At 42.6% G+C, this 15,804-nt stretch overlaps 1 protein-coding gene across 1 annotated transcript in view; it reads right to left on the bottom strand.

The window, feature by feature from the left end:
- LOC118401503 (zinc transporter 7) overlaps positions 1 to 14,953 on the bottom strand; it is a 30,571-nt gene extending 15,618 nt beyond the window's left edge. Inside the window, exons 1-8 of the mRNA XM_035799069.2 lie at positions 14,785 to 14,953; positions 14,125 to 14,226; positions 13,573 to 13,686; positions 10,369 to 10,456; positions 10,055 to 10,187; positions 3,044 to 3,232; positions 1,327 to 1,374; positions 327 to 462 (exon numbers count right to left, since the gene is read on the bottom strand). Coding sequence (XP_035654962.1) covers positions 327 to 462; positions 1,327 to 1,374; positions 3,044 to 3,232; positions 10,055 to 10,187; positions 10,369 to 10,456; positions 13,573 to 13,686; positions 14,125 to 14,226; positions 14,785 to 14,864 — 890 coding nt within the window. The 5' untranslated portion in view covers positions 14,865 to 14,953. The remainder of the gene's footprint in view (positions 1 to 326; positions 463 to 1,326; positions 1,375 to 3,043; positions 3,233 to 10,054; positions 10,188 to 10,368; positions 10,457 to 13,572; positions 13,687 to 14,124; positions 14,227 to 14,784) is intronic.
- Positions 14,954 to 15,804: the final 851 nt, after the last annotated feature.

Genomic DNA, 15,804 nt, shown 5'->3' with positions numbered 1-15,804 from the left:
AACAATCCAAGTGAACTACACTAATGAGTCCAAAATCACAACTACTGGGCCGTGTTTTAAGAACAGTTTGCAATAGTGCAAAAATCAAACAAAGAAAGGTTATATAACCTAAAAAAAGGTATGTCCTGGTTTGAGCTGTACTTACGGTATCTGGTTCCATCCTGAAGATAATGCTTCCAAACTGTACTGGTGAAACCCTTTCTATGTGCATGTGCTACTTTCCGGCAGAAGTTTGACGATGGCCTTTAAGTTTCTCTTTTATGGGAATATCTGTAAAATGAGTGTGTGACCTGTTGGGAATTTACTGCTGTGTACGGTCATCTCACCTGACTCCGATCAGAATGGAGATGCACATAGAGCAGATGGGGTCAGCGATCATCAGGTCATACTTCTGCATCAGGATGGCCGAGATGATCACTCCAACGCTGCCCAGGGTGTCTGCTACGATATGTAAAAACACCCCTGCAAAACAACATTGGTCGTCATAAGTATTTCATATCATCCTTATCTACAAATAAGTCCCGCAACCAATACTGGGCAGAAGTTAAAACATTTGATTTTTATTATCATTAAACTTTTTAACATGCTCAACACATAAGTACTCTGACTTCGGAAATCAAGATACTGTATCAGTTACAACTTAAGTTTTTTTTTAACCCAGTTGGGCAGGTTGATTTGGACTGTATGTAAGGCGCAGCTCTGACACTGGACTCACTTCCGCTGACATGTCACATGCATGTCACATTGTTCCCATGGGCTTATGCATTGCACCGCTCTCCTTGAGAGCAAGCTACAACTTCCCCCCACAGTCCCAAGGTCAAAAGGTTATACAACGCCAATTTCCCCACTACTACTACATTATTCTACTACTACTACTACACATTTCACTGCACCTAGTCAGTGTGGAGAATAAAAAAACAGTTTACAGGCTAAGACAGTGAAAGTATATTAATAGTGACACAACAAAAAGTTTTAGCCTCAAAACATTTTCCCGGTGTTTAAAGGGCACTTCAACCACAAATTATAAATTGCTACTGTGCCTATAACTTTGATTTGGGACATTTTTCTGAAGCCCAATCTGGCACTGCAATTGTACAGGAGACAATACATTTTGTTTTATTATCTTGAACTGGATGAAAATTCATGACTACAATCTCACACACATTAAAATCGGCCATTACGGAGGTGACGAATGGTGGCGTAAGCAAATATTTTAAAATAAAAATTAAACGTTGTGCGCAGCGTACATACAGTAGGTGAACAAATTAGTCAATAGCTGGATTATGCTGTGCATCAAATTAGCTAAGTCATTTAAATGTTCAGTACCTTGCAAAATCTGTTTGCTGGAGCCCTTGCCTGGTGTGTGCAGTTCATCTGGAATAAATACATACAGCAGACAATTAGTATTAACTATAGAAAACAGGGCGAACAACAACTTGGATTCACAACAGCATTTCAACTGCCTGCATAGGTTCAGCGAGACTTCTGCTGGGACACAATATATAATAATAACTGTCATTTGGCAGACACTTTTATCCAAACGTATGGGTGGGTGGCCCCGGGACGTATGGGTGGGTGGCCCCGGGACGTATGGGTGGGTGGCCCCGGGACGTATGGGTGGGTGGCCCCGGGACGTATGGGTGGGTGGCCCCGGGACGTATGGGTGGGTGGCCCCGGGACGTATGGGTGGGTGGCCCCGGGCGTATGGGTGGGTGGCCCCGGGCGTATGGGTGGGTGGCCCCGGGGCGTATGGGTGGGTGGCCCCGGGACGTATGGGTGGGTGGCCCCGGGACGTATGGGTGGGTGGCCCCGGGACGTATGCGTGGGTGGCCCCGGGACGTATGCGTGGGTGGCCCCGGGACGTATGCGTGGGTGGCCCCGGGACGTATGGGTGGGTGGCCCCGGGACGTATGGGTGGGTGGCCCCGGGACGTATGGGTGGGTGGCCCCGGGACGTATGGGTGGGTGGCCCCGGGACGTATGGGTGGGTGGCCCCGGGACGTATGGGTGGGTGGCCCCGGGACGTATGGGTGGGTGGCCCCGGCAATCGAACCCATAACCCTGGCAGTGCAAGCGCCATGCTCTACCAACTGAACCATACAGGATCGTGACTGAGAAGGTGAGTGAAGTGCTGCCACATACACAAAGTGCCAGCTCACATGTCAAACCGTGTAGTGCTAGCAAAGACTGAATTGTGGTAAAAGTGTTAGTGAACAGTCAATTGCACATACTGAGCAATCAGGCCTTAAAAAACAGCTCCCTTTCCCCAACAGTACATCTTTGAGTCCCGCTTGTAGAGCTAACAGGATTTGGAAGGTTTCAGCAATGTGGTAATAGCGCCTCCTAGCGTTACAGGCAAAGAGTAATTTTCAGCTAGAGGGCACTAAGTCAGTGTGTAGAGATTTAAAGGTTAATTAGGTTGTTCAAACAAAGCGGCCACCCCGCCACTGATTGTATAAATAGCTGAGGTATGGGGCTGGAAAAATGTGACCACTCAAATTCAGACACCATGGATGGTCAGTCCTTGCATCCATAGCTATCAAAATTATAGCTTTAACCATTTGAGGCTATACAGTGTTTGTTTACAATGGCGTAAAAAAAAAGCATGTTTGGGTATCTGATGGGGTATGACAGTCGAACTAAGCTCATGGGCAATTATAAGTTACCCAATGATTCTGAACGAGTGTATCATGAATTTAAAAGTCCAGAAACGGATGTAGCAACCCAAATTGCACCTTTAACAAGGAATGGGTAAGAATTTATTTGGGATTGGATCCCTAAATAATGCTCAAGACATTGAGAAGCAGAAAACACATTTAAAGTATCTTCAATATGAATCTAAAAACTAATTATTGGGAAAATGTTTCTGGTGTTTGCATTTTCATACATCGCATATTCACTCTCCTCAAATGTTTTGTGTATTTACCTAAATGGAAATAAAACATTGCAACCCACTGAAATAACTACCAATTCTGGAACAAGAGACTGAGAATTCTCACACTGCATTACAGCCATTTTGTTTTCTGTGCCTGGTGTGGTCTCACCATGGCAGTGGGGGTCATCGTGGGAGTGACCGTGCCCTCCATGGCTGTGCCCATGTCCATCTCCATGGCTGTGCCCGTCTCCATGGCTGTGCCCGTGCCCATCTCCGTGTTTGGACTCATGCCCATGCCCCCCATGGCTGTGTCCGTGGCCCGTACTGCCATTGAACAAAGAGTGGCTGTGGCCATGACCTGCATAGATAGATTATCATCGTTATTACTGAAAAAATGTCAGCGGCCCAGTTTATTCTTGTGCTCAAACACCTACATCTGTGTCAAGAGGAAAACATGTAAATCAGTTGACATTCTATTGAACATAAAGGTGAAAGAATATACACTTGGCATTGGTGCTCTTCTATTCAGGGTGCTCCCTGCTTGAGGAACGTGTTCAGCTAATTAACCTAACAAAAGTCATACTATAGTAAATGTCAAATCAAATTACATGTCACATGCGCAGAAAACAACAGTTATTTTTCTTAACTGCATTGTTGGTTAAGTAATTATTTATTTGTTTAAACAAGGGGTCCCGGTACAGAGTCAATGTGCAGGGGCACCGGTTAGTCGAGGTAATATGTACATGTGGGGGTGGGGTGTCAATGCAAATAGGCTGGGTAGCCATTTGATTTGAACATTTGAACTGTTCGGCAGTCTTATTGCTTCAGGGTAGAAGCTGTTAAGAAGTCTGGAGCTCCGGTACCGCTTGTCGTGCAGTAGCAGAGAGAACAGTCTATGACTAGGGTGACTGGAGTCTGACCATTTTTTGGGCCTTCCTCTGACACCGCCTGGTATAGAGATCCTGGATGGCAGGAAGCTTGGCCCCCGTGATGTACTGGGCCGTACACACTACCCTCTGTAGTTCCCTGTGGTTGGAGGCCGAGCAGTTGCCATACCAGGCAGTGATGCAAAAAGTCAAGTTGAAAGATGCATTTATAAGATGCATTTATATTCCTAAAACTAAAGTTGAAAATGATACTGTCGCTGCTTCCTGCCGACAAGACATTTAGATAAATATCAGGTTAAATGTCCAAATCAATAACCAATATGCAGAAACAATGTGATGTATTGAAAATATAAACTGTAATATCTACAGTCGTGGACAAAAGTTGAGAATGACACAAATATAAATTTTCAAAGTTTGCTGCTTCAGTGTCTTTAGATATTTTTGTCAGATGTTACTATGGAATACTGAAGTATAATTACAAGCATTTCATAAGTGTCAAAGGCTTTTACTGACAATTACATTAAGTTGATGCAAAGAGTCAATATTCGCAGTGTTGACACTTCTTTTTCAAGACCTCTGCAATCTGCCCTGGCATGCTGTCAATTAACTTCTGGGCCACATCCTGACTGATGGCAGCCCATTCTTGCATAATCAATGCTTGGAGTTTGTGGGTTGTTTGTTTGTCCACCCGCCTCTTGACAATTGACCACAAGTTCTCAATGGGATTAAGGTCTGGGGAGTTTCCTTGCCATGGACCCAAAATATCAATGCTTTGTTCCCATTTTGCCTTATGGCAAGGTGCTCCATCATGCTGGAAAAGGAATTGTTCGTCATCAAACTGTTTCTAGATGGTTGGGAGAAGTTGCTCTCGGAGGATGTGTTGGTACCATTCTTTATTCATGGCCGTGTTCTTTGGCAAAATTGTGAGTGAGCCCACTCCCTTGGCTGAGGAGCAACCCCACACATGAATCGTCTCAGGATGCTTTACTGTTGGCATGACACAGGACTGATGGTAGCGCTCACCTTGCCTTCTCCAGACAAGCTTTTTTCTGAATGCCCCAAACAATCAGAAAGGGGATTCATCAGAGAAAATGACTTTACCCCAGTCCTCAGCAGTCCAATCCCTGTACCTTTTGCAGAATATCAGTCTGTCCCTGCGGTTTTTCCTGGAGAGAAGTGGCTTCTTTGCTGCCCTTCTTGACACCAGGCCATCCTCCAAAAGTCTTTGCCTCACTGTGCGTATAGATGCACTCACACCTGCCTGCTGACATTCCTGAGCAAGCGCTGTACTGGTGGTGCCCCGAGCTGAATTAATTTTAGGAAACCATCCTGGTACTTGCTGGACTTTCTTGGGCGCCCTGAACACTTTTTTCTTACGATAAATGGTTGATTTAGGTGCAATCTTACTGGCAGCAATATCCTTGCCTGTGAAGCCCTTTTTGTGCAAAGCAATGATGACGGCACGTGTTTCCTTGCAGGTAACCATGGTTGATTGATGAAGAACAATGATTCCAAGCACCACCCTCCTTTTGAAGCTTCCAGTCTGTTATTCGAACTCAATCAACATGACAGAGTGATCTCCAGCCGTGTCCCCGTCAACACTCACATCTGTGTTAACGAGAGAATCACTGACATGATGTCAGTTGGTCCTTTTGTGGCAGGGCTAAAATGTAGCGGAAATGTTTTTGGGGGATTCAGTTCATTTGGATGGCAAAGAGGGACTTTGCAATTAATTGCAATTCATCTGATCACTCTTCATAACATTCTGGAGTATATGCAAATTGCCATCATACAAACTGAGGCAGCAGACTGAAAATTAATGTGTCATTCTAAACTTTTGGCCACGATGATACACACAGTTTGAGTCAGAAGTTCACATACACATAGGTTGTAGTCATTAAAACTAATTTTTCAACCACTCCACACATTTCTTGTTAACAGACTATAGTTTTGGCAAGTTGGTTAGGACATCTACTTCGTGCATGACACAAGTAATTTTATCAACAATTGTTTACAGACGGATCATTTCACTTAATCACAATTCCAGTGGGTCAGAAGTTTACATTCACTAAGTTGACTGTGCCTTCAAACAGCCTGGAATATTCTAGAAAACTATGTCATGGCGTTTGAGGCTTCTGACAGGCTAATTGACAATTTGAGTCAATCGGAGGTGTACCTGTGGATGTATTTCAAGGCCTACCTTCAAACTCAGTGCCCCTTTGCTTGACATCATGGGAAAATCAAAATAAATTAGCAAAGACTTCAGAAAAAAAATGTTAGACCTCCACAAGTCTGGTTCATCCTTGTGAGCAATTTAAAAATGCCCGAAGGTACCACGTTCATCTGTATAAACAATAGTACTCAAATATAAACACCATGGGACCACGCAGCCATCAAAGATTGTCTTTTTTGGAGAAATGTCCTCTGGGCTGATGAAACAAAAATAGAACTGTTTAGCCATAACGACCATAGTTATGTTTGGAGGAAAAAGGGGGAGGCTTGCAAGGCGAAGAACACTATCCCAACCATGAAACACGGGGGTGGCAGCATCATGTTGTGGGGGTGCTTTGCTGCAGGAGGAACTGGTGCACTTCACAAAATAGATGGCATCATGAGGTAGGAAAATTATGTGGATATATTTAAGCAACATCTCAAGACATCAGTCAGGAAGTTAAAGCTTGGTCGCAAATGGCTCTTCCAAATGGACAATGACCCCAAGCATACAGTGGGGCAAAAAAGTATTTAGTCAGCCACCAATTGTGCAAGTTCACCCACTTAAAAAGATTAGAGGCCTGTAATTTTCATCATAGGTACACTTCAACTATGACAGACAAAATGAGAAAAGAAAATCACGTTGTATGATTATTAATTAATTTATTTGCAAACTATGGTGAAAAATAAGTATTTGGTCAATAACAAAAGTTTCTCAATACTTTGTTATATACCCTTTGTTGGCAATGACAGAGGTCAAACGTTTTCTGTAAGTCTTCAAGGTTTTCACACACTGTTGCTGGTATTTTGGCCCATTCCTCCGTGCAGATCTCCTCTAGAGCAGTGATGTTTTGGGGCTGTTGCTGGGCAACACGGACTTTCAACTCCCTCCAAAGATTTTCTATAGGGTTGAGATCTGGAGACTGGCTTGGCCACCCCAGGACCTTGAAATGCTTTTTATGAAGCCACTCCTTTGTTGCCCGGGCGGTGTGTTTGGGATCATTGTCATGCTGAAAGACTCAGCCACGTTTCATCTTCAATGCCCTTGCTGATAGGAGGTTTTCACTCAAAATCTCACGATACATGGCCCCTTTCATTCTTTCCTTTACACGGATCAGTCGTCCTGGTCCCAATCTTCTCCTGGATCATCCAAATTCTCTCTAGCAAACTTCAGACGGGCCTGGACATGTACTGGCTTAAGCAGGGGGACACGTCTGGCACTGCAGGATTTGAGTCCCTGGTGGTGTAGTGTGTTACGGATGGTAGGCTTTGTTACTTTGGTCCCAGCTCTCTGCAGGTCATTCACTAGGTCCCCCCGTGTGGTTCTGGGATTTTTGCTCACCGTTCTTGTGATAATTTTGACCCCACGGGGTGAGATCTTGCGTGGAGCCCCAGATCGAGGGAGATTATCAGTGGTCTTGTATGTCTTCCATTTCCTAATAATTGCTCCCACAGTTGATTTTTTCAAACCAAGCTGCTTACCTATTGCAGATTCAGTCTTCCCAGCCTGGTGCAGGTCTACAATTTTGTTTCTGGTGTCCTTTGACAGCTCTTTGGTCTTGGCCATAGTGGAGTTTGGAGTGTGACTGTTTGAGGCTGTGGACAGGTGTCTATTATACTGATAACAAGTGGAGGACAGAGGAGCCTCTTAAAGAAGTAGTAACAGGTCCGTGAGAGCCAGAAATCTTGCTTGTTTGTTATTGACCAAATACTTATTTTCCACCATATTTTTCTAATAAATTCATTAAAAATCCTACAACGTGATTTTATGGATTTTTCCCCCCTCATAGTTGAAGTGTACCTATGATGATAATTACAGACCTCTCATCTTGCACAATTGGTGGCTGACTAAATACTTTTTTTGCCCCACTGTACTTCCGAAGTTGTGGCAAAATGGCTTAAGGACAACAAAGTCAAGGTATTGGAGTGGCCATCAAAGCCCCGACCTCAATCCTATAGAATATTTGTGGGCAGAACTGACAAAGTGTGTGTGAGCAAAGAGGCCTACAAACCTGACTCCATTACACCAGCTCTGTCAGGAGGAATGGCTCAAAATTCATCCAACTTATTGTGGGAAGCTTGTGGAATGCTACCCGAAACATTAGACCCAAGTTAAATTTGAAGGCAATGCTACCAAATACTAATTTAGTGTATGTAAACTTCTGACCCACTGGGAATGTGATGAAAGAAATAAAGGCTGAACTAAATCATTCTCTACTATTATTCTGACGTTTCACATTTAAAAAAAAGTGGTGATCCAAACGGACCTATGACAGGGAATGTTTACTCTGATTAAATGTCAGGAACTGAGTTTAAATGCATTTGGCTAAGGTGTATGTAAACTTCCGACTTCCACGTGCAACAATAGCAATCATATCACTTGCATTTTTTAAAACAAGCACCTTAAACTGCACCAAATACCAGTTGTTTTTGACAAGTGGCAACAAATCACCGCTATCGAAATTAGATTCCATGCTGTTCAAACTAACTAAAAAAAACTGCAAATGGAAACTGGAGATATCTTGTAATCACTGGCTAGAGAACCTGCAGAAGACCGTCGGCTACATTTTGGAGTGATGCATTTGAATTTGGGGGGGTCAACAAAACGGAAAGAGAAATGCAACACTTATTTGTCAATTACTCATATCGATATCACGTTGAAATCAATTGCGCAAGAGGTTGCACGTCCTGTTAAAACAAACACAGCTCAAAATCCACACCGATTGTCGAAGACATTTTGAAGTGTTGCATTTTGTTTCATGTGGGTCGCAACACGGTAAGTGTAACGCAACACTTTTGTTAATCACTTCCATTAATATCACACTGAAATCAATAGAACGTTTGTGGTGTAGCGCAGTTTGAACTAACACTATTCAAAGGCCACAGGGAAACTTTGAGTAACCTATACATGGCTGGTTAGATGAAACCTGTAAAAGGCTTACATGTATATTTTGGAATGTCAGATGTTTATTTTGGGAGGCTGCCATCATGGAAAACAGAACATACAATGTTTTTGTTAGTTAACTTAAAAGAATCAAAACGCGCCATAGAATACCAACACTGACAACGGTTGACTGCTATGTAAGTGATGATTTGACAGTCAAATCCATGTATTGTTGTGTGGCTAGAAACTTAACTATTCGTGTGATTTCATTAACAAGATTTAAGTCCTGAGCATCCCAGCGTGAGTGATAAAATTAATGGCACAAAACCAAAGATATTGATCTGTTTAAAGCAATCAATCTTATGTCATCGTGATGACTAAACTTTTATACTAACATTACCAATCTGAGGTAAAACGGGTAATTCCACAATTTTATGGGGTGAAAATGCAACCTTGTGTAAGGTAGTAGCAAACTGTCCACATTAGCGAAATTAACATAATTTAATATGCCAAAATAATTTAACATGTCAACTCACAAACTATTGCAACAACGACATCTATTTCTCACTCATTTAATCATTTAGATTTTAAAAATGCGCTCGAACACAATTTACTGCGCTCTCTAGACTAGAGCCTTCAGTGTCTGTGCAGCAGGCTGAAAGTTTGACGTCCATAAGAGGGGTGTTTCTAATCTCTAATTGCATGTGAAGCTCAGCTTCAAGACATGTGCATGTTGTCTGACTAGTTTCCCAACAAAACTAGCTTTCCTTCATACAGTATATGAGACAAGCTAATATTAGTGTGTTTGAAAAGGGTACAGGGACTGGTGACTTCAGAGTGGACAGGGGTTAGGCAGAGAGCAGAGAGATTTGGGAAAGAGAGAGATACTTGGGAAAGAAAGAGTAGAGAAAGCCACACGTGAGCCTGGGAAGGATTTGAGTGAACAACTTGGGGGACAGCCAAGTAAAGGAACCTTAGGAGAAAATGTGATAAGGCAAACCACCTCATGGCTCCACCCCAATACTATATGCTTTTAGACCTAGCATAGAAGCACAAGGAGGAAGTACAGGAACTTTGAAGAGAGAAATGATCAGGAAAGGACTGACCACTTGGGAGAGTGTGATGATGAGGGGATCATGTAGTGATATGGAGGTGCAAAGTGACACTGGAGAGAGCGAGAGAGATGTCCTGGTCCTACCTTCATCCCCGCCGTGAGAGTGGCCGTGGCCCCCGTGCTGGAACACAAAGATGCCAACCAGGTTAACCAGCAGTCCAGCGACGGACACTGGTAGCAGGCGATCGTGATTCACGTGTGGCGGCTCCAAAGCCCTCTGTCAGGAGCAGCAGGAGACAAGACCAGTCAAACAACATCACAAAAACATTATTCAGAATGGATCATCTTAAATAAAAAAGGTAGATACAATTGTCAATTTCATTTTTTATTGTCCTAACACTAGGCCCATCAACCTGGTTTCATTATGTGATATCATGTAAATGACTTCTGTGACATACCTCTACACCTTCTGAGAAAATGAAGAAGGCAGTGAAGATGAGGAACAGGCCATTCACAAACCCTGCCAACACCTCTGCCCTCACATACCTGGAAAAAGAAATAAGAATTAGAAAAACAATACACACAGGTAAACAATAAAAGGCTATAATCACCTATCCAAATACCAATGGGATTTAAAACAACTGCACCACCTTTGTTACATGAGTAGCAATACACACATCCAAATGTGTACTGAAGGTAGGGCTGTGACAGTCATGGAATTTTACATGTCTTATTTGTCAGTCAAACGACGACCGTTATAGTCGTTCATGAAGCACAATGCTCCTCTCCTCCGAACTGTCAGTGTGCCCTGTTTTTGGTAAGCCATTGAGTGCATCCATTTCATGATAATAGTTTGCTCCTTGTTTCAGCAAGGTTTTGTTGCAATGAAGTTTCATCACGTTGTAGAGTCCATGTGCCCATGGAAATTGAAACTTCGACTTCAGCAGTCTTCAGTCAGCCGTTTGTTCCACAACATAAAATTCTAAAACTTTGTCTCCGCTCCTCTCGCTTTATAACAGCTGTTATGTGAATCAGGCTTACTTTTACTTGACTACTGTTGGGTAGAGTTTAGCGACTTAAAAATTAAGTTCACAAAAAATAAATGGTTGACTGATTTTATTTTCATCAGTCTTCAACCATAATCATTGGTTACACGCTTATACAATTACCGCACCAGCCCTAAGTGAAGGTGCACATTCTGTCACAGAAAGTTTTAGTGCTCACCAGGAGGATTGGAAACCCTGGATATCAATAAAGGCATAAGATCACAAATAATGCAGGTATCCGTATACGCTTGGAAAATGGAGACGTCAGAAAAGGTCAATGTAAACATGTGCAGACACACCTTATTAGTTTGAGACAACGTAACCTTTGTAGCTTCACTCTTTGCATCAGGGGTGTAAAGCTCAATTTGCCCCACGGACCGCATACAGTCTTAGTTGAGGTCTGGACAGCCGCTCTAAAAAAATCTGTTATATTTATTTGTAATGGGAATATTTAAGATGAATAAAGTTAATATTCAGTTAAGAGTAATTAACACAATGATTGACATTTATATGTTTTCCCTTCCTGCAACACACGTGATTTCCAGTTCTGTTTGTGACAGTGATGTGTGTTGGGGTTGATGGTCACTAGACTTGATACTTGAATGTTATAGGTTGTTCTCGTATCATCTGATAGTGATTGACATCAGAGCTACTGAAGGAACAAGTACTGAGGACACACTGATTATTATAAACTGAGAAAAAAAAGTCCTCTCACTGTCAACTGCGTTTATTTTCAGCAAACTTAACATGTGTAAATATTTGTATGAACATACGATTCACCACTGAGACATAAACTGAACAAGTTCCACAGACATGTGACCTACAGAAATTGAATAATGTGTCCCTGAACAAAGGGGGGGGGGTCAAAATCAAAAGTCAGTCAGTATCTGGTGTGGCCACCAACTGCATTAAGTACTGCAGTGCATCTCATCCTCATGGACTGCACCAGATTTGCAAGTTCTTGCTGTGAGATGTTCTCACTCTTCCACCAAGGCACCTGCAAGTTCACGGACATTTCTGGAGGGAATGGCCCTAGCCCTCACCCTCCGATCCAACAGGTCCCAGACGTGCTCAATGGGATTGGCCATGGCAGAACACTGACATTCCTGTCTTGCTGGAAATCACACACAGAACAAGCAGTATGGCTGGTGGCATTGTCATCCTGAAGGGTCATGTCAGGATGAGCCCGCAGGAAAGGTACCACATGAGGGAAGACAGCGTTGAGATTGCCTGCAATGACAAGCTCAGGCCAACACACGGCCCCATACCATGGCGGACCCTCCACCTCCAAAACGACCCCGCTCCAGAGTACAGGCCTCGGTGTAACGCTCATTCCTTCGACGATAAACACAAATGCGACAATCACCCTTGGTGAGACAAAACTGTGACTCGTCAGTGAAGAGCATTTTTTGCCAGTCCTGCCTAGTCCAGTTTGTGCCCATAGGCGACGTTGTTGCCGGTGATGTCTGGTGAGGACCTGCCTAACAGGCCTACAAGCCCTCAGTTCAGCCTCAGCCTATTCCAGACAGTCTGAGTAGATGGAGGGATAGTGCGTTCCTGGTGTAACTCAGGCAGTTGTTGTTGCCATCCTGACATCTGCAGTCCTCATGCCTCCTTGCAGCATGCCTAAGGCACGTTCACGCAGATGAGCAGGGACCCTGGGCATCTTTCTTTTGGTGTTTTCAGTATCAGTTGAAAGGCCTCTTTATAGTGTCCTACGTTTTCATAACTGACCTTAATTGCCTACTGTCTGTAAGCTGTTAGTGCCTTAATGACCGTTCCACAGGTGCATGTTCATTAATTGTTTATGGTTAATTGAACAAGCATGGGAAACAGTGTTTAAACCCTTTACAATGAAGATCTCTGAATTATTTGGATTTTTACAAATGATCTTTGAAAGACAGGGTCATGAAAAAGGGACGCTTCATTTTTTGCTGAGTTTAGTATTGATGACATTATAAACACCGATTCTGTAGCAGGTGGCATAGTCACCGCCTTTTGTTTTGACTTCATACAAGCCTCTCTGGCTTATGTTTAGAGAACATTTGGTACTGTCCGATTAGAATATAAAGGGCGTTGCCAAGAGGCCTGTTAGACATTTTCTCTACTTCTGTTCTGGAGATGTCTTCCTGTTGCAACTTAACGATTGCGCTTATTTTTTATTCACCTGAAAATATCCTTTACATAATAGCGACGAGGATGGGATGCTAAGGATTTTAGCCGTGTTGGTTGAAAGCAGCTTCAGAATCAACTCTCTGGAGGGGAGTCAAACGTGAGTACTCCTCTTTTGTGGAACCTTCTGTTGGGGTTTCCCTTGGCATCTAAAGAGTACCACGCAAGAACCTTGTTGTCAAGAAATAATCTTGGTTTATTAGTCAACTTGGTTAATATGATACCGGTTTAAAGACACTGCTGGAGCCGTACGACAGTGTCGTCTGTTGGTACGTGGTGGAAAATCCTCTAGGAGCAACACTGAAAACACGGGAGACGGGTACATGAGTGCTCAGTGTACCTCAATTAAAACATCTTACAAACTCCTTTCGATACTGCTATAACAAAAGATCAAACCACCCACCTATGTTTGAAACCCCTGGTCTACATTGATTGCATACCTACCCATATGAGAAGGAGTCATTTGACCTCCACCTGGAGATCACTGAGGCTGCAAGTCCGGCTAAAAGTGCAGTGCAGTCGAAGAACATGTGAAAGGAATCTGATATCAAGCCTAAACTGAAAGCAACAAAAAAAACAGTACTTTTATGAATGACTAAGTAATGGCTGATAAAACAATAACATTTATTCTTGCATATATTAGTTCTAGCTAGCTCGTTACTTGTCTATGGGAAGACATTACATTTTATGATAGTGACATTTGAATACTAGCCTGGGAGACCAGACAGATAATTAGCTGGTTCCAGGTCATTTGAACACGTTGCAGAAGGGATGTCCTAGCAGAAATTAATGTACAGACGTCAAGCTGAATAGACATTTTAATACACATTGGGAAATAACAATTATCAAAGTAGCTAAAAATATATATAGTTTGTGGTGCATTCCCACTGATAGGGGCAGTGCAAGCAACGGTTTATGGCACAATGCTTAGACATACGTGGCACATCCTGAAATAAGAGTTGCGTGTTTTTCGATTTATATACGGTCAGAACTTACCTGTTACTCCATATGCCGTACGATAATTCCACAAAAGCAAAGGACAGATTCAGACAGAGAAAGAAAAACAAATTGCGTGATGTTGTATCAGATAGGATTGATCTGGAAAATAAGAAATTGCACTGAGTTAGAATCCCAGCTGATGAAAGCCGCAAGCTAGCGCGAGTGATCAAACAAGCTAGCCCTGCGCTAATCACAACAGTCAGGCGTATTGCTTTTGTTTGGCAGTTTATGAATGAGAAGTAACGTTAGCTATAGCAAATATTACATACATTTAGCTGTAAAGCATGTTGACCGCATATAAATATTGAATATTATACAACCGCCCTAGGTTAGATAGCTACTACTAGATAGCTAAGTAAGTCGGAAGTAACGTTAACGTTAGCTAACTTCCAGCTGTTTTGGCTAGTTAAGACATCCATTCCGGCATCTGAAGCTAAGTTAGCTAGCCAACTAATGTCCCCTATAAATATGTCTATGTAACGTTAGCTGACAACAATATCTATCTGGTCAACCAATATAGATTGTAAAGTAGCTAGCTAATAAATCCATTGTTTCAAGAAGCATCAGATTTTGGCTTGATTTTCAGATATCTGAATTAGCATAAATCCAAATTTGCTAAATAAAACATAAAAAGACAGTACGAACAAAACAACTTACCTGAACCATCCTGAAATCTTGGCAAGGAGGTTGAATTTGGCTGGCTTGTACTCGTCGTCTTTTATAGATAATGGTAACATTTTAGCAGTCCCAGACTGTGGCTAGGTAGCGACTGTTGGTTTGTGCTGCAACCACCAACTCAGCTCCTTCAAGCAGGAGATGAGACATGCATCCGGTCGATAGAGGGCGCTCGCGCTGCCAAACATATTTTACTATAAACCTAAAGCGAGTATGGCACAGGTTAAATAGAATAATAAGGTGGATAGGTTTTGAGACATAACCAAAATAAAGCCAATGATATGTTGGTGTATGGATACAGTTGGCTATCCTACATTCGGGGGTTCTGTTCCCCATCAGATACTACTGCTACCCAGAATCCTTAATCGTAATAGATGGCTATGCTGCTCCCCATCATATAATGTGTCTTGCGAAAGTATTCGGCCCCCTTGAACTTTGCAACCTTTTGCCACATTTCAGGCTTCAAACATAACGATATAAAACTGTATTTTTTTGTGAAGAATCAACAACAAGTGGGACACAATCATGAAGTGGAACGACATTTATTGGATATTTCAAACATTTTTAACAAATCAAAAACTGAAAAATTGGGCGTTGCGATTACAGCTGTAAGTCTCTTGGGGTATGTCTCTATCAGTTTTTCACATCGAGAGACTGACATTTTTTCCCATTCCTCCTTGCAAAACAGCTTCGAGCTCAGTGAGGTTGGATGGAGAGCATTTGTGAACAGCAGTTTTCAGTTCTTTCCACAGATTCTCGATTGGATTCAGGTCTGGACTTTGACTTGGCCATTCTAACACCTGGATATGTTTATTTTTTAACCATTCCATTGTAGATTTTGCTTTATGTTTTGGATCATTGTCTTGTTGGAAGACAAATCTCCGTCCCAGTCTCAGGTCTTTTGCAGACTCCATCAGGTTTTCTTCCAGAATGGTCCTGTATTTGGCTCCATCCATCTTCCCATCAATTTTAACCATCTTCCCTGTCCCTGCTGAAGAAAAG

This window comes from Oncorhynchus keta, chromosome 22 (assembly GCF_023373465.1).
Source record: "Oncorhynchus keta strain PuntledgeMale-10-30-2019 chromosome 22, Oket_V2, whole genome shotgun sequence".
NCBI lineage: Eukaryota > Metazoa > Chordata > Actinopteri > Salmoniformes > Salmonidae > Oncorhynchus > Oncorhynchus keta.
This window is presented reverse-complemented; position numbering and strand designations above follow the sequence as displayed.